The 18227-nt window shown below is 46.6% G+C and overlaps 1 protein-coding gene across 1 annotated transcript; it reads right to left on the bottom strand.

Annotated features, from left to right (window-relative positions):
- Nucleotides 1-3398: 3398 nt before the first annotated feature.
- On the bottom strand, nucleotides 3399-16200 carry LOC100774306 (cytochrome P450 4F1). The gene is made up of 12 exons (XM_027419534.2): nucleotides 16003-16200; nucleotides 12995-13139; nucleotides 9332-9385; nucleotides 9115-9242; nucleotides 8821-8942; nucleotides 6785-7055; nucleotides 5715-5781; nucleotides 5408-5537; nucleotides 4211-4344; nucleotides 4070-4134; nucleotides 3816-3898; nucleotides 3399-3576 (listed from the first exon to the last, which is right to left on the bottom strand). Exons 1-12 carry the CDS (start codon nucleotides 16198-16200, stop codon nucleotides 3399-3401), a joined length of 1575 nt encoding a protein of 524 aa, XP_027275335.1.
- Between the last annotated feature and the right edge of the window lie 2027 nt (nucleotides 16201-18227).

The following is an 18227-nucleotide window of genomic DNA, read 5'->3' as shown; positions in this document are numbered from 1 at the left end:
ACTGGAAGACACCAGTCTCTCCTCGGGTGTGAAAACTGTGTGCCTGTGGTGTACGGGCTTGGAGTTTCATGGGGTGGGAAGGGCTGCAATGGAAGGTTACATTTGCAGTCAGCTCCCCTACAGCTCAAAGAGACAGATACCAGCATGGGCAGCAGAAGCTCCACAGGTGTTATCAGTTGGTTCAACTTTCTCAGTGCACCTGAGGCTTTCAGGTTTTTTGTTTTTTGTTTTTAATTTTGTTTTGTTTTGTTTTTGAGAGGGTGGGGGTGGAGTGTGATGGTAGTTGAAATGTTCTCTCTCCACAGTCCTGGCTGACCTGGAACTCACTGTGCAGGTCAGGCTGGTCTTGACCTCACAGAGATCCACCTCCTTCTGTGAGCCATCATGGCCCAGCCCAAGAGCCATTGTTATTCAAATCTCCACACCCTGCTTCTCTTCTCCATCATCTTCCTTTGAGTATCTGCCCAGATTGAGAGCTTCCCTGCTTGAGGTTCTTCTGCTAAACTTTATTCAAATTATCCCCCACCTCATTTTGCATGCATTCTTTATATTCTTTTATTAATGAGACTAAGAACCCTGAGAAAGGAGCCCAATCCTCAGTGATGGACTCAGATCTCCCTGAGATCACAAACTAAAATGAAGCCTCACTTCTGCCTTAGATGGCTTCAGTCACCTGTCTGCTCAGGGGCTGCCTTGAACATTCGTGTGCATATTTGTGTCCAAAAACTTGTTTTCTTTGTGTTGAGTACCCACCCACTAGAGCTTCAGGATAAAACGGAAATTCTGTTTCTCTCCTTGAACTGGCAAGCTGTTTCCATAGCAGTTGCAATAATCCACAATCTCTCCAGAAAGGTATAAGGGTCCAAATTATTCCACATTCACCCCAATCAACACTTGTTGCTTCCCCTTTCTGAATGTTTCCTGGTGGGTGTAAATTGGCCTTGTGTCATGGTTTTCTCTACATTTTTCCAATTATTAATGACATTGAACATCATTCCAGATACTCTGTAGCCCATGAAATAACATCTTAAAAGGACATTGTACTGTATGATTGCATTGTGTTGTATTATAATTGTATGTGTGTCATATTATTAGAGGAAAATAAAAATAAACACAAAAATATGGTGATAGGGGCTGGAGAGATGGCTCAGCAGTTAAGAACACTAACTTCTCTTCCAAGGACCCAGGATCAATTCCCAGCCCCCACACCCAATTCTAGTACACTTGACACTCTCTTCTGGACAGATATGGTGTACAGACAGACAGACAGACAGACATGCAGGCAAAACACCCATACAACACAATAACAATAAAATAATTTAAAATATTGTTATAAATAAACATAAAAGACATGTCTGAGAGAATATTGACAATGATTACCTAGTATATTAGACTCATGGGTGATACATTTCTGTTTTGTATTTTCCTTCTTTTATGGTATGTATTTGAATAACAAAGTATTTGACATGAGAAGGGTAGAGGCAAAACCCCCAGATGTGACTTTCACAAGAGAAAAACACACTTTTCTTCATTTCTTTTTGAGGTCAGAAGTTAAACTCCACAAGGCAGTCAGGATGGATCTCATAACCTGGAAAGCTTCCCTTGGATGACAACCCTTTGCCTACTATAGTTGGTTCTTGGAAAACCCACAGAGATGCCAGGTGTGGTGGTACACTTTAATTTCAGCTCTCAGGAGGCAGAAGAAGGCAGATCTTTGAGTTCAAGGCCAGCCTGATCTACAGAGCTAGGGCTGTTATACAGAGAAACCCTACCTCAAAACAAACAAACAAAAACCAACCAACCAACAAAGAAAGAAAAAGGAAAACCACAGAGTTGGGTAACCAGTTGCTCTTGGCACTTTATTTCTGTTTCTGCTAGGGTCCCCTAGTGGACAATGGAAAGCATGCTAATTGGCAGCTGATGGCTATACCCCCTAAAGTCATTCTCAGTTTACAACATTTCTTTTAAAACCCTAAGCAGGATCCAGATGGCTGCAACATCCTTACAGATTTCATTCCTGGAACTCAAGCCATCTTAGCCTTGGCCTCTGGGGTCACTATTGATTGTTCTCCAAACCCATTTGAATCTCTTTAACAGACTCCTTTGCACTCAAGGAGACCATCTGCATCGAATTTTAAAGTTATATTGCTATTTAAATTACGTGTATATGTGTGTGGGGGGGTGTTGGGAGTTTTGGGGGTACATGTGTATCTGTGGAGAGGTTTTGGGTGTGTGTATGTGTGCACATGTGAGCACAGTTGCTCACTGAAGTCAGAAGAGGGCATCAGATCCCCTGGAGTTGGAGTCAAACCTGACATAGGTGCTCAGAACCAAACCTGGATCCTCTGAAAAGGCAGCTAGTGCTCTTTACCACTAAGTGATCTTCCTAGCCCCTACATCTCAGTATTTATTTATTTATTTATTTATTTATTTATTTATTTTTCAAAACAGGGTTTGTCTGTGTAACAGTCCTGGCTGTCCTGTGGACCAGGCTGGCTTGAACTCACAGCCTCCCAAGTGCTGGGATTAAAGGTGTGCCACCACCACTTGGCCTGCATCTCACTTTTTATTTGTTTCTTTGTGTTGGTTTGTTTTAAATGCAGGGCCTTTGGAGTGTGGAGATGAAACACAGGGCTTCCCACACTCTCAGCAAGGACTTTATCGTTAAGCTACCTCCACTGTGAGGGGCATCTCCCAGATACAGCCCTTGTCCATAGTGCTAAAGGAGTGGTTTCCAATGCCTCCAGTACCCATCACCCCCAACCCTTTGGTGTCTTTCTTACTAGGGAAAAACCTGAAGACATCACTACATAACACCCAGGAAGAGCGTAACTCGGTGACCCACAGGTTTGTAGTGCCAGCTCGCAAAGTCAAAGCAGAGCTTAAAACCAGGAGTTTGAGACTGCTCATGGAGACATCATGAGACCCTAACTTAAAAAACAAAAAGACAATAAAAAATGCCAGGCTTTAGGTTTAATAAGCACAGTAATTGAGTGTCCCCTTCCGGAAAAATAATTCCAAGGTGAGAGAAGACAGGTCTATCAAGTGATTAGAGTGGGGGTCAAAACAGGGGAAACCGAACTGAAATAAAGGATTTGCTGCGAGAATCAGAGCTCAAACCTGCCCTTCTTCCTGGACCCTCTCTCTTGCACAGACACCTCCCCTTGGCTTCCTATGTCCAGAGAGTAGTCCAGCTTGGCTAGAGAATGCACCTTCACTGTAAAGGCCTGTGGTTAATTAGAGGAAGTCACCGGTCTTTGGCTCAAATACCAGCTGGCCTCCCTCACCCATGCAATGTCCCTTGATGGCATTCTGTAAGGGATGGGTGACAGCTCTGTTTAATCTGGGATCCAAAGAGATAGCTGGGTGAGCAGGATGGACCCAGGCCAGGTGTGGAGTCACTTCGAGTCCGTGCTCAGCGGCTCCACCCGCAACCACAACCCGCCCTCTGCACGCAGGATCAGCTCCGGCTGCCTGCGGGGCTCCTTGTCGTCGGGCAGGACGCGGAAACGCAGCAGTGTCAGCGCCAGCGCCACCTTCATCTCGTTCATGGCGAAAGTCTGTCCTATGCAGTTCCTGCGGGAGGGCGGGGACTCTTACTGTGCCGGGACCCAGCCAGGCACCGTAGGACTCAACCTGACAGGTTCCCTACCACTCTTGGACGAAACTTGCAGCCTCAGCGCCCAGTTAAGACCAGGAAGGGGCTCTGAGCACAGAGCAGCAGCCCTTCACCCAGAACCAAACCATCCCGACTCCTCCCTATTCCCACTGTCAGCCCCAGACCCCACACCATTAACCCAAGCCGCTGCCCTCACCTGGGCCCCGCTGAGAAGGGAATAAATGCCAGAGGTGACCTGTCTTTGATGTTTTCAGGGTCAAAGCGGAAGGGATCATAGACCTGCAGAAGACATTGAGCCAAGGTGGACAAGTGACCTCCCAGGACAATCAGGGACAGAGTCCTGAGTGTTCTGGGAGAGGTGAGGTCTGATTTCCTAGTTCAAACCCACACCTCCTCCCCTAGGATCCCTACTACATGATGTAGGAAAATAGGGGCTAAGACAGGCAGCACCTCAGGGTCGGGCCACACAGATGGGTTGTGATGGATGCCAAAGATGCTGATGAGGCAGATGACACCTGAGGGAGAAGAGGGGGTTGTAAAGATCAGACTGAGCTGCCTACCCAGGACCCACTTCCCCTGTCCTATGAGCACCTTTAGGGATGACCCGGCCATCTGGGAGCCCAACGTCCTGGGTGCAGCAGCGGGAGATGACAGGGACTGGGGGATGCAGCCGCAGACTCTCCTTGATGCACATGGTCAGGAAGGGCAGCTGGTTGAGGTCGTCCCTACAGAAACCCTTTGAACTATTACTCAAGGAGCCAAAGAGAGGCTGGAAGCCCATGTGGATCAGTGCAATGTTTTCCCACAGTGATAAAATAAGCCCAAGTGGGACCAAATATGCGGTAAATGGAGCAGCAGAGCATTAGGAAGTGTTCTAAATTAGGACTGCTCTCCTGCCAAGTTGGAACTTTCTGACCAGTCCTTGGCCTGCTCCCTTCTGGGTGTCTGGAACCAAAGTGGAGCTGAACACAAAACTGGGGTGGGGAAGTCATTGTAGGAGGATTTTTTTTGTTTTTGTTTTTGTTTTTGTTTTTTTTGGGAAGACTGGATGGATCAATGACCCAGGGGCCCTGGGCAGCACATAGACTGCTAGTTTATTTTACTGAGACAGAGACTCTTCACATAGCCTTGGCTATCTTGGAACTTGCTATGTAGACCAGGCTGACCAGGAACTCAGAGAGGGCCTCCTGCCTCTGCCTCTCAAGTGCTGGGGTTAAAGGTGTGTGCCACTACATCTGGCTATTTTATTTGTAGTGTGTGTGTGGGGGGGTGTGGGTGTGGGTGTGGGTGTGTGTCTTAGGGCTTCAGATCTACTGGAACTGAGTTCCTGGTGGTTGTGAGCTACCAGATGTGGATGCTGGGAACCAAACTGTACAAGAGCAGGAAGTGCTCTTAACAGCTGAGCTGTCTCTCTAGCTCCAGCACATTTTAATATCCAAATATCACCTATGAGTCCCTGAACATAGCACTACAGTAAGATCTAGGGTAGAGGAAAAGAGTGAACAGTCATGAAAGAAAACATCTATTGGAGAGAAAGGAGACTAGGGGAAGTGCTTTTACTGAACACGTGCAAAATGTCACCATCTTTTCCTTATGATTACCTGTTCTCTCAGCAACACATACGTTTCTATTCCAAAGCCAACAGCCGTTTCCTTGCTAGTCAGGCTTAGTAGCACTCACACTCTGTGCCCATGAGCAAATATAGGAGAACCAGCAAAAAGATCGACTCTTCCAGGCTTGAAGAGGAGAGCCAGGAAAGAGAAATGTGCCAGGAAGACCTACGCTCACCACTCAATCTCCTGAGGCTCTCGGTCTCTCAGCAGCTCCTGCACCTCCTGCCGGCAGCGCTCCTGGTACTCCAGGTGCTTCGCCAGGTTGTACAGGATCCAGGAGAGCCCACTGGCTGTGGTGTCATGGCCTGAGGGACAGACAGGCATAGGGACAGACTGTGCACTGCTTCAGCACTGCTGAATGGACAGCACCCAGGTAATGAAGTCCAGGAAAAGATGGGAAAGGCAAAGAAGGGTAGCATGGAAAGATTCCAGGTCCACCCAACACGGAGAAACTTCTGCCCCCTCCCTAGTGGGACCCTCACCCTCAAACATGAAGGTGTCAGCCTCCGCTCTGATGTCCTCATCTGACAGCTCCTTTCCATCTTCATCCTGAAGACAAAGCAAAACCCACTCCCATCACAGCAGTTCTGAAAATTTCTGTGTTCAAACTATGACATTCTCAAAAGATCCATTGTTCAGGCAGAAACCATCACTGCATATCTCATGGCTATTACTACTGGTCCAATCTGAACTTCCCAGACCTTTTTTTTTTTTTTCTTTCTAGTTATCCTGTCCCCTGTATTGTCCACAGTTGGAGGAGTCAGAAACCCACACATAAATGTCACCATGTTTCCACTTGACAAGGAATTTCTGAGACTTGATGAGGATGAGTGTATGGCTACTTGCCTTGGAAATTAGAAGTAAAGCTTTACTCCAAACTTTTACCCAGATTCAAAAGTGCTGGTTCCAGTGAATCTTATCTTACCTGTCGAAACATTTGGTTTGCAAATCTATAGACTTTGCCCTGGAGAGAAGCTGTTCAACTCTAGAACAAAGTTTTCTCTCTCTCCTTCCTCCCTCCCTTTCTCTTTGTTCACTATTTACCACCTGGAGGGGAACTAGACTCATGTACTCCTGTTATTCTACACGAACCACAGATAGTAATGCACTTTCTCTGTGGGGGAAGCCCTGGTGCACATGCTGGTAAACACTTTATCTCCTGAAAAGGGGAAAATGGAAAGGCCATTGCTACATCCTATTCTGGCCTGTTGCCATGACTGATTAAGGGCTGCTGTAATCATTAATTTGGGGTAGTTGCCAGCGTGTGTGTGTGTGTGTGTGTGTGTGTGTGTGTGTGTGTGTGTGTACAGATATAAATGCCATACAATGATGTATTAACATGTAAAATGCCAGGCTCTTCAAAGTTACAATCTTGGCAGCCTCCCAAAGTCTGCATTCCAGAATTATCTCTAAAATCTGCCAGTGTATGCCATGTCTCTCCCAACCCCACACCCCTGTATGACTCCACAGTGCCCCCTGTATCAAGATCATGTTATTTCACTTGACGTTTGGCTTAGATACCCATCCTATCTATGCTTCTTGAGAGGCCCACCTTGATCAGCAGCAGCACATCGATGAAATCCAACGTCTTGGACTCAGCCTTGGTCTTAAGGAAGTCATCTAAACCTTGATCTGGGAGGGTGCGGCGCCGCTCCTGGATGACAGCGTCAGTGAATTCATGCACCAAGCTGCAGGCCTTACGGAAGCGCATCCCATCAGGGGTGAGATGGTACAGCAGGTCCATGTACAGCAGAGGCTGCTGGTGCCTTTTAGCTACTAGAGCACTGAGCTCCAAGATGGCAGCAATATATTCACTGGACTTCCTGCAGGATTTGGACAAAGACAGCAATATAATATATGTGAATCTTATGCCTCTTACCCGCAGTCAGAAGCCATTGGGAATGGAATAGCCAGGAACAATTGGCCACAGAGGCAGAATGGAATGAGCCCTGAGATTCAGACCAGCTAAGGCTACATAGCAAGACCTTGTCTCAAAAATGTTTTATTTATTTATTTTCATTGTATGTGTTTTTCCTGATGTATGTATGTACACTGGTGCCCTCGAAGGGCAGAAGAGTGTGTTGGGTCACCTGAAACTGGAATTACAGATAGTTGTAAACTTCCTCGTGGTGCTAAGAATCAAACCCAGGCAGGCTACAAGTACTATCTCTCTAGCCCAATATAAAAAATATTCAAGACCATAGAACTTCAAGATGTCAGGTCTAGGGAGGAATTTTAGGACATTAGGTATGCTCTCGATGGGGATATTCTATCTGCCTCTTTGTCTGTCTGTCTGTTTCTGCATGGCATGGGGCGTCAGACTCTTTTAACAGGTGCTCCTGGCTGTGATGTGGTGTTGCATAGGCTCAGAAGCAATGGGGTCCACCAAACGATCATTGCCTAAGGCTTTTGAAACCACAAGCCAGAGCAAGTCTTCCCTCATTTCAGGCTCTTTCAAGCACTTGGCCACATTGTTGGAAATACGACTAACACTAACACCTTCATAGTTTCCCTGAAACCACAGGCTAAAAGTACATCACTGACAAAGCAGGGAGACAGTTTAAAATTTCCTGCTTCAGTGAGAAGTCTGCCTGACACTCTATGCCCCATAGGCTAAAGATGAATATCCCAATATTACAGAGGAACTTTGGGTGACTGTCCAGGCAGCAAGATGTCTCTGTCAATACTAGAGTTTATATATTGCCCTTCTGAGGTCTTTGATGGAGTCAAAGACAAATAGTTATGGTTTTCATTAGTTACGACAAAAAAATAAGTTACATATAAAAGTTTAGACTCACAAAGATAGGATAGATAATAGAATATTTTCTTTAAATTTTGCCAAATGTTAATGGACTAAATATTGTTAACTATAGTTCTTACTTGATAACTGTTTTGTTATATATAATCTTACTATGTTAAAGTTAAAACCTTTCTTTTTATTTAGACAGAAAAGAGGAAATGATGGGGAATGTCCTTCTGTATATATGTTTCTCTTTTTGATTGATGAATAAAACACTCTTTGGCCAATGAGGCAGGAAGATAGGCAGGACTAGGAAATGAGGAGAATTCTGAGAGAGGTAGGCAGAGAGAGCCCATCAAAGACAGAGGCCATGGAGGGACTGAGAGGATAGAATGCACCAGGTGTTCTCAGGTAAGCCAAGACAACATGGAAATACATAGACTAATAGAATGGGTTAATAATTAAGACAGAGCTAGCCAATAAGAAGCCCTAGCCATCAGGCAACAGTTTATAATTAATATAGCATCTTTGTCTGTTCATTTGGGGCTGAAATGGCTGTGAACCTGGTGGAAAAGAGACCTTTGCAACACCCTGGCCTGCTGATTCCTTAAATTTTATTTCCAAGATGCCTCCCCACTTCCTGTCCTACAAGATATGCTTATCACCATCTTTGTGGCTTTACTGAAACAATTCCACCTCCTGGAAGGAAGACACACTTTCTTCTTTCCCAGGTCTTTCAGGGTTGGTTCCGAACCATCTCCTCTAGGGAGGCCACTCTGATCGCCCTGATCAGTCCTCCCTCCTTTTGGTTCACAACCCAGGTTCTGAGGCCCAGAACAAGAACTCACTCCTGACAGTTGCTGTTAACGCTGAAGACGCATTTCTGTAGACTGTCCAGAGTCATGAGGCTGACGTGCTCAAACATGTCCAGACGGGTGCTGCCTTTGGAGATCAAGTGCTGCCACTTGGCCTGGCAGAAGGAGAGAAGACGGGGATTGGACCTTGGCTCTTTGAGACCCTGCCTAATCTCAACCCCTGACCCAGTACCAGTTTCCTCATCTTATGCTCCAGTCGCACAAACCCAGAAATAGCCAGCATTTGGGAAAGAGGGGAAGTTGTGACTCAGGGATCCGGGCACTCACATGCATGATGTTGGTGCTGTCATTGAAAATCTTCACATAGGGCTTCAGGATGTTGAAATGGAAGGCGGGTGTCAGCATGCGACGGTGACGGCTCCACTTGTCACCAGCACTCACCAAGAGCCCGTCCCCTGATGGAGCAGCCACCATATCAGGCAAGAGTAGCACCTTTCCCTCACCCCCCAAGGGTGTCCTTTGCCCCTCACCTGCAGACACTCACCCAGCCAAGGTTTCAGAAAGCTGTAGAATATCACATCCTTGAGCGCAACTGCAGCTGCCATGAACAAGGACAGTCACGAGTCATGGAGTGGGTGAGGACAGACTATGGAAGGTGGGTGAGAGTCCCTTCCAGAAGTCTGCACTTCCCTCCAAAGTCCACATGCCATGAAAAGAAGCAATGACAGAGGAAGAAAGGCGGAGTTGAAAGTCAGAAAAGTGAAGGCTAGACCAGGCGACAGCAGTGTCCGCAGGGAAGGCAAAGGCACCGCTTGACATGCTGCAGTATGCTGCAGCACCACTTCACATGGCTTGTACATAGTCTAACATGTCTGCCATACCTGAGCCCATCGCAGCACTCTGTGGCATTTACTAGAACCTAGGTCCTTGTCATCTAGGCCCCCTAGGTATCTGACATTTCCTGAACAGATATGTGACACATATGGACACATAAGGGTTAATGTGACATGGCATGGCCTTAGCACGTTTAACTACCCTGACATCATGACCCCTCGTGCTATAACATGGACCAGAAATTATCTGACAGACCTCTGTGTATACCCTAGACAAGCCACTGACAAAATCTGACAATGGTTGTGTATGGTGGTTTGAATAAGAATGTGTCCCACTGGGGCTGGAGAGATGGCTCAGAGGTTAAGAGCACTGACTGCTCTTCCAGAGGTCCTGAGTTCAATTCCCAGCAACCACATGGTGGCTCACAACCATCTGTTATGAGTTCTGGTGCCCTCTTCTGGTGTGCAGATATACATGGAAGCAGAATGTTGTATACATAATAAATAAATAAATAAAATCTTTAAAAAAACAAAAAAAAAGAATGTGTCCCAGATTTTGGAAACTTTAGGTGTGCTGTCAACTTTGGAAAAAAGTATCCCAGTTTACCGCGTTCAGTTGGCATTGTACAAAAATTAACAGCCATATTGTTCTAGAAATGTTGAACTTATTTTTTTTCCATTTGTACAGGGGTAAGGCACTGTATTAAATATGTAAGGTCTTAAAAAAAAAAGAAGGGATTTTGAGAGCCCATCCCATATGAAGGGATGCTCTCTTTACCTGGACACATGGGGAAGGGCCTAGGCCTGGCCCAGGATGATGTGGTAGACTTTGGAGAGCCCCTTTTGAGGGCCTTACCTTGCCTGGGGAGCGGAGGGGGGATGGCTAGGGGCAGGTGGGATGTTGTGGGGGAAGGGAGGGAGAAGGGATTGACATGTGAAGCAAGCTTGTTCCTAATTTGAACTAATAAAATAAAATTTAAATTTAAAAATAAAGAATGTGTCCCAGAGGCTAATATACGGAATACCTGTTCCCCAGCTGATAGCACTGTTTAAGGAGGTTTAGCAGGTGCTGCTTTCCTGGACGAAATGCCTCCCTTGCGTCGGGTCTTTGGGAGTTCAGACTCTAACTACTTCTAGATTGCTCTTTCTTCTTTGTGTTTATGGCTGAATATGTGACCTCTTGGTTTCCTACTCCTGTCACAATGCCTCCATCACCATTATGGACTTTTTCTTCTGAAACCACAATCTAAAATAAACTCTTCCCGCTATGAGTTCCCTTAGTCATGGTGTTTTATTACAGCAACAGAAAAGTAATGAAGGCATTGTGGGTTTTGTAATTTCCTACACTCAAGAGGTTAAAGCAAGAAGATCCAGAGTTTGGGGATAGCCTGGACTGAGCAGCAAAACAGTATCTCTAAAACCAACCAACAAACAAACAAAACTCAAAAGCTCCATTAGTTTACCAGGTGTGACCCACATTGTGATCTCACCTGGAGGTTCTTACAGTCTTGCCTTGGATTCAACATGGATAAGGCATCCATCATTTCTCAGAAGGACCATGGGTCCCAGATAGCCCCAAAGACGGCCCAGAGATGAAAAACAAGATAAGAAGGTCATCTCCAATAGCTTCTCAGAACCTGCCATGCCTCAAATATTCAGATCCAAAGGTAAGCCCAGACATGACCATTATCATGTATCCCAGTTGCAACAAATACAAATGCAAACAAAAAAAAGAGGGATGGATATGTAAATGTAAACTTGCAACAGCTATGGCCACACAGATGAGATCACATAATTATGTTCACAGTGTGATCAGACTTGAGAAAGGGCATGCACAGGTCAGAAAGATTTAAGAGCATCAGTGCCACCACTCAGCCTGTCTGCCTGATACACATTACATTATCAGCCAGAGGGATCACAGAGTCCCCAGTTACGGGTAAGCTGGAGCCAGTGCAGTGTCCACCTGGAGTGAAGAGCATGGGCTTCATGGAAGTGGGGTGGTCTGGACTGGGAAGGTGACTCAGTGGATAAAAGCACTCACCCTAAGTCTGAAGACCAGAGCCTGTGTCCCCCAAACCAGATGTGGTGGCACATGTCCATAATCACGGTGTTCATATGGTAAGAGAGGAGCCAGAATCAAAAGGGTTCTCCACCTGCCCCTGAAGCTTGAGGGCTATCCAGCTAGGATGTATATACAGGAGCAAACAATGAGGGACCCTGTCTCAAACAAGGTGGAAGTCAAGGATCAACACCCAGTGTGCCCTCTAACCTTCACACGTGTCCCACGGCGTATGTATGCCTGCACCACACACACAAACATGCCCTCCCACAAATATTTTTTATGTCTTTTTTAAAAGATTTATTTTTTATGGATACAACCTCCAGCCTCCATGTCTGTCTGCATGCCAGGAGAGGACACCAGATCTCATTGTAGATGGTTGTGAGCCACCATGTGGTTGCGGGGAATTGAACTCAGGACCTCTGGAAGAGCAGTCAGTGCTCTTAACCTCTGAACTATCTCTTCAGCCCTCCCACAAATATTTTAAAAACTAAAGTGGGGTGGTCAGTTTAGATGCTCAAATTCCAGGGCATAACTGAAATAATTTGGCAGCCAGAAAGTGTCAGGCCCACGTGCCTGGCAAGAGACAGAGCTGTAGCCATGCTTCTCTTTCCCTTCTTAGCTTGTCCTGTCCCAAGATGGGAAGATGAAAATGCAGGAGAAGGGGACTAGGCTGTGATGGATGTCCTGGAGGAGACTTCTGAGCCCTGACAAGACACCAATCAAAATAAGGTGATCAACCAACTGGGCGGGGTGGAAGGATCAACTCAGCAGAGTTGGTGGTGTGGAAAGCACAGACCACATTCTCTAGCCGTCACAGTCTTCTCATTGCTCTGAGCCTAGAGAGGTTTTTTTTCTGGTTCTAGGCCTTGGCCTCAGATGTTTCCGATACCTACTGAGCCACCTGGCCATGGCTTCAACATTCCTGCTCATGCCCACAAACAGCTTGAACAACTCCTCCTACAGGAAGCCTTTGCACATATTCTAGCAGAGACCACTCCTTTCCACATAGCTGTCAGGGACCCTCTCCTACTGACAACACATGCTTAAGGATGTCCCTGTTCTATCTCAAGAATTGACTTTCTCTAGGGCAAGACCTTGGGTTGAAGACAACTGGGGATCCGGAAAAGTCCAGAACACCAAGATCCAGGTGGGCACAGAAAGTAGAGCATTTGGGAGCTGGTGAAACCATGAAGAGAAGAGAGAGGCTGTCAGAGAAGAAAGGAGGAACTGGACCACTGCAGGAACCTCACAGAAGTATGTGGGTAGGGACTGAGGAAACCCTCAGATTCCCACCACCAGTTCCCATGGGTACCTGAGGCATTGAGGATAGATCTGACGATGTCAGAGTGGCACAGAGTGATAATGGGGAACATTGGGCCCATCCACATCATAAAGCCCTGGGGGTAGGTGACCACCAACTGTGTCAGTTTCTTCATGCCCTGCTCTGTAGGAGTTACCTGCAAGCAAGCAATACAGGAACAGTCACCTCCTGAGGTGGTTTATAGCAGGGATCAAGTTGTCTGGGTTAAGGGATACCCAGGTGTGTTTGAGATGGTATTTTGAAAATAATTATTATTTGCATCAATAGACAGCATGGACAACACCATCCAACCTACTGAAGATCCAGAGAGACTGGCAGAGAAGGGGAATATTTAATCCCTTTTCCAGAGCTGGGACACCTTTCTTCTTCTGCCATCAGATATCTAAATTCAGGTCCTTGAGATGTTGAGCTCCAGTTTTGTGAGTCTTTCTCTGTCCCACCTGCCAGCTCCCAAATTACGACACAGAAACTTACTATTAATTATGAAAGCTCAGCCAATAGCTTAGGCTTGTTTCTAACTAGCTCTTATTTTTTTTAAAGATTTTATTTATTTATTATGTATACAACATTCTGCTTCCATGTATATCTGCACACCAGAAGAGGGCACCAGATCTCATTACAGATGGTTGTGAGCCACCATGTGGTTGCTGGGAATTGAACTCAGGACCTCTGGAAGAGCAGTCACTGCTCTTAACCTTTGAACCATCTCGCCAGCCCTCTAACTAGCTCTTATAACTTAAATCAATCTCTTTCTTTCTTTCTCCTTCTTCTTCTCCTCCTCCTCCTCCTCTTTCTTTTCTGAGACAGGGTTTCCCTGTGTAGCTTTGGAGTCTATCCTAGAACTAGCTCTTGTAGACCAGGCTGGTCTTGAACTCACAGAAATCTGCCTGCCTCTGCCTCCTGAGTGCTGGAATTAAAGGCGTGTGTCACCACTGCCTGGCTAATTAACCTATTTCTATTCATTTACCTTCTGCCTCATGGTTTTATTGCCTCATATCCATTGTGCTCATCCTACTTGCTCGGTGTCTCCCAGCATCTCTACCTTCTTCTTCACAGAATTCTCTCTGTCCTCAAAATCCTGCCTAACTATTGGTCATTCAGCTTTTTGTTTGTTTGTTTTTTTGAGACAGGATTTCTCTGTGTTGGAGCTCTGGCTGTCCTGGAACTTCCTTTGTAGACCAGGCTGGCTTCAAACTTAAAGAGATCTGCCTGCCTTTGCCTCCTACATGCTGGGGGATTAAAGGTGTGAGCTACCACTACCCAGTGTCATTCAGTTTTTTATTAAGCCAATCTGAGTGACACATCTTCACAGTGTACAAAGATTATTCCAAAACTCTGGAATTCCACAACCTGAGCCCCTACATGCCCTTGGGTTCTCACACTGTTGTTCCAAGACCGAGTTGGTGACAGCCCAGATTTCTGTTTGCAGATGGCTTACTGAGGTACTCCTTCATCTCCACAAAGACATAAGTCAATTCCCATAATGTAATGTGCCCCCTCTCTCTTCTACCTTGCTTTACATGTGTATAGTTATGTATGTGAGTATACATGACTGTATATACATGGTTATACGCTGCATAATGATGCTTTTGTCAAAGACAGACTGCACAGATGAGCTTGTCTCTATGACTTCAATGAAACTAAAGAATCTCTGTAGCCTATAATATTCCCTGTCCATTTCTATGTTTAGATACATTCAGATGCATAAATACCATGATATGACGAATTATATACAGTGTTCAGGATGCACCATGATGTACAGATCTGAACAACAATTGGTACCAAAGAAACTAGGTGTACAGTAAACTACACTGAGTAGGTTTGTGACAATACCGCTTTTGGAAAAATTTCTCAGAATGTCCTCATCACTCCTTGATCTCTCTCTCTCTCTCTCTCTCTCTCTCTCTCTCTCTCTCTCTCTCTCTCTCTCTCTCTCTTTGTGTGTGTGTGTGTGTGTGTGTGTGTGTGTGTGTGTGTGTGTACTATTTGTTCTCCAGAAAACCATAATTAAGTTACTTTCCCTTCTGCAGCTGGAAGTGACACAACTTCTGTCATAAGTGAACTTATGTCTAGATTTTTCTCCTTCTGTTTTGTTCCTCCCAGAGCCATGTCAAAGGCCCAAGTGTCCATTCTAGGCCCAGTGGACAAGTTAAGTTATGTACCCATGACCTTCCATGTCCTGGCTGGTCCACAAAGTCTCTAGTTCTTCCCCTGGACAAAGGGCCACACATCAGGCACCTCCATTGGCAGGTTCCAGGGGAGCAGGAGTGACCTCTATGTCTCCATTAGGATAACAGCACCCACCCACCAGCACCAGCTGCCCACCAGCCTCAGAGCATCTCCAACCTCTGTTCACAGCCCATACTGAGCCATTTACTAGTGTAGCGACTACAGCTAAGCCACCTAAATAGGAGAACAGATAGGAGTCCAAAGTGTGGGGTAAAGAGTGGGGTCAAGGAAGGTCCACGGGAGGGTGAGTGGGTAAAGGGTGGGGCCAAGGAAGGTTCATGGGAGGGTGAGCAGATGGACAGCTTTTCTCCAGGTCTATCTTAGGGAGAAGAGCATGATAATGAGGAAGTGGCCCAGGGTGTGAGGTGGGGAGTGAGCCTGCAATTCTGCTGTAGCCCAGCTGTGCCCCACCTGTGTGTGGTTAGGGAGAGAGATCAAAGATCAATAGTAGAGAACTGTAGGACATAGATGGGCTCACACAAAGAAACTGTCTCAGTCCCCCAGGAGGGCTAGAATCCAACAAGCAGACACTGAGGAAATGTCAGGGGTCTTCACTCTGTACATCCCATCCTGAGACCTTCTCAGCACCCTCCAGTGTGAAGAAGATAGTTGAAATGCCAGGGCAGACTGGCGCAGGAGAACAGGGAAGTGAGAAGGGAGGGCATACCCAAGATCACCAGCTAACCCACTCCGTCAGTCTGAGCCCCATTCCTGGACCCTTAAAAGACCCTCCACTCCATCACCACCACCAATCCTGATGCTACACTTACCATGCCCACATGACCCATAAGCCAGTTCTGTTTGGGGGGCTGAGGGAAACCACGGAGGCGATGATAGTTCCCATGGGCAGCATAGATCTGGGTCAGAATTCTGGCCAGGAGCCAGAGGGCCCCAACCAGCATCATGAGCTGCCATGGGGAAGCCACCTCAGGCGCCAGTCCCAGCCAGGACAGGCTCAGCTGTGACATCCTGCTGGGTAGGTAAACACACAGTGAATAATTGAGGTCCAGGAAAGGGGCAGGAATCTCCAGAGACACTGGATAGAGGACAGAGCAGGAAGGAGGAGTGAGATCCAGGGAAATGCAGGGGAAGAGGCTATAAGAGTGGAGAAGAAAATAAGGAAGAGGAGGAGGAGCATGGTGATGAGGGGGTGGTTAGCAAAATGTAGAGGAGGAGAGAGATTGATCGGAGCTAAGACCTCCCTAAATTATGCAAAACTAACCATGGGTTTAGTTATTCAGAAACTACCATCCCCAAGGCCAGCTGGCTCCCTGCAGCATTTGTGCTTGGCCAGCTGGCTTTCTGCCATGCCCTGGCCTTGGGTTGTACCCTCTCTCTCCCAGACTAGGTCACTACAATATCACCACCCCCAGCCTACATGTCTTCTCAGAAACAGCAATCTAACATACCTTCCCTCTCCTCTTCTGGGACTCTTGTCCCTGGCTTCTGGATGCTGGGAGGCTGGGCTGTTCTAAAGCAGCCAATCCCTGCCAAGCCTGCATGCCTCCTCCTTGCCTGGGAAAGTGGCCAAGATGGGGGTAGAATCAGCCTGATGCAGAGAGGGATCATCACAGGCTGGCAAACCGTGGACACCTGAATCTGAGGACTACTGTGGGACAAGGTTGACTCTGAGTTATGTATTTCCAGCATCCCTGCTCCTCCATGGACATGGTACACTAAGTAAAAGGGTGAACTTGGGAATCCAGAAGCTGGGAGACAGAATCTGGCCAGCCTGTCCTGACCATCTCCGGAGCTGCTGTCCAATGGGTTGTGAGGATCTCAGGTAGCCCTTTTCAGTACCATATGAGAAGGTTATGGGACTGAAGAGTCTGCCCACTTGCTGCTCAGCCTGGTGGAGTTCAAGTCCTATCTTCTTAGTGGAAACAAGACTTTCCAGCGCAGAAACAAAAAATGAACCCCAATTGGGGTTTACAGGTCTAAAACCAGGGATCAAGAGTCCAGCTGAGACTGAGATGGGTTGAGCTGGGAAGTGCAGAGCAGAGTAGTCATGTGGGGTGAGAGAGACCTTGAACAGATGGGATCCAGGGGAAGGTAAACATGTTCATGTATGTGCGTGTGCGTGTGCGTGTGCGTGTGTGTGTGTGTGTGTGTGTGTGTGTGTGTGTGTGTGTGTGTGATATGAAGGTGCGGATGTAAAGATTTCACTAGACCCAAGATAAATGATAAATGAGTGTTTATTGGAACACTTACAAGAAAAAATAAAGAACCACAGGAGTGATTCTCTGCCCTTCATGTGTGTGCCAGCAGAAGCCAGAAGAAGATATCTGCTCCCCTATAGCTGGAGTTACAGGTGCCTGTGGACCACTTGACATGGGTGTTAGGAAATGATCTCTGGACGAGCCGCAGACATTCTTAACTGCTGAGCCATCTCTCTAGTTCCCTTCCTTCCTTCCTTCCTTCCTTCCTTCCTTCCTTCCTTCCTTCCTTCCTTCCTCCCTTCCTTTTCTTTCTTTCTTTTTTTTTTTTTTCCAGACGGGGTTTCTCTGTGTATTCATGGCTGTCCTGGAACTTGTTCTATAGACCACGCTGGCCTTGAACCCACAAAGATCCATCGGCTTCTGTTTCCCAAATGCTGGGATTAAAGCTATGCACCATCACTCCCAGCCCACCTCCTTCCTTTTCTAAAATGGAGCCCAAATAATGCTTTAGTTAATATTCACTCTTCTGAATGATCATAATTTGTGTATTTTGCTGTTTTGAGACAGTGTTTTATGCTAACTTAAGCTTCTAAACCTCTCAGCTCTAACCCTGAGTAGAATTACAGGTGTGCTCCAGAATTCTCAGTTGATACAGACTAGGAAATCAAACCTAGGAGCTTCACAGAACTTTAGTTCCACACCAAGAAATGTTAGATACCATCCTTCCACCTTGTGCTGCCCTGGGGCGGGGATGACCTAGTCCTGGTCTCCTGGCCTCTGAAATTCTCATCTTTTGCCTATTGTATCCTGTCCTTACAAGAGGACAGGAGCTCGGG

This window comes from Cricetulus griseus, chromosome 5 (genome assembly GCF_003668045.3).
Source record: "Cricetulus griseus strain 17A/GY chromosome 5, alternate assembly CriGri-PICRH-1.0, whole genome shotgun sequence".
In the NCBI taxonomy this organism is placed as follows: domain Eukaryota; kingdom Metazoa; phylum Chordata; class Mammalia; order Rodentia; family Cricetidae; genus Cricetulus; species Cricetulus griseus.
The sequence above is the reverse complement of the archived record's forward strand: the minus strand, read 5'-3'. Positions and strand labels throughout refer to the sequence as shown.

Coding starts and splice junctions, on each gene's coding strand:
- LOC100774306 (XM_027419534.2), bottom strand. CDS start 16,200: ATGTCACAGCTGAGCCTGTCCTGGCTGGGACTGGCGCCTGAGGTGGCT. Junction 5,538..5,714: donor TGACACCTTCATGTTTGAGG/GTGAGGGTCCCA, acceptor TCTGTCCCTCAG/GCCATGACACCACAGCCAGT. Junction 3,577..3,815: donor CCCTTCTCAGCGGGGCCCAG/GTGAGGGCAGCG, acceptor GCCCTCCCGCAG/GAACTGCATAGGACAGACTT.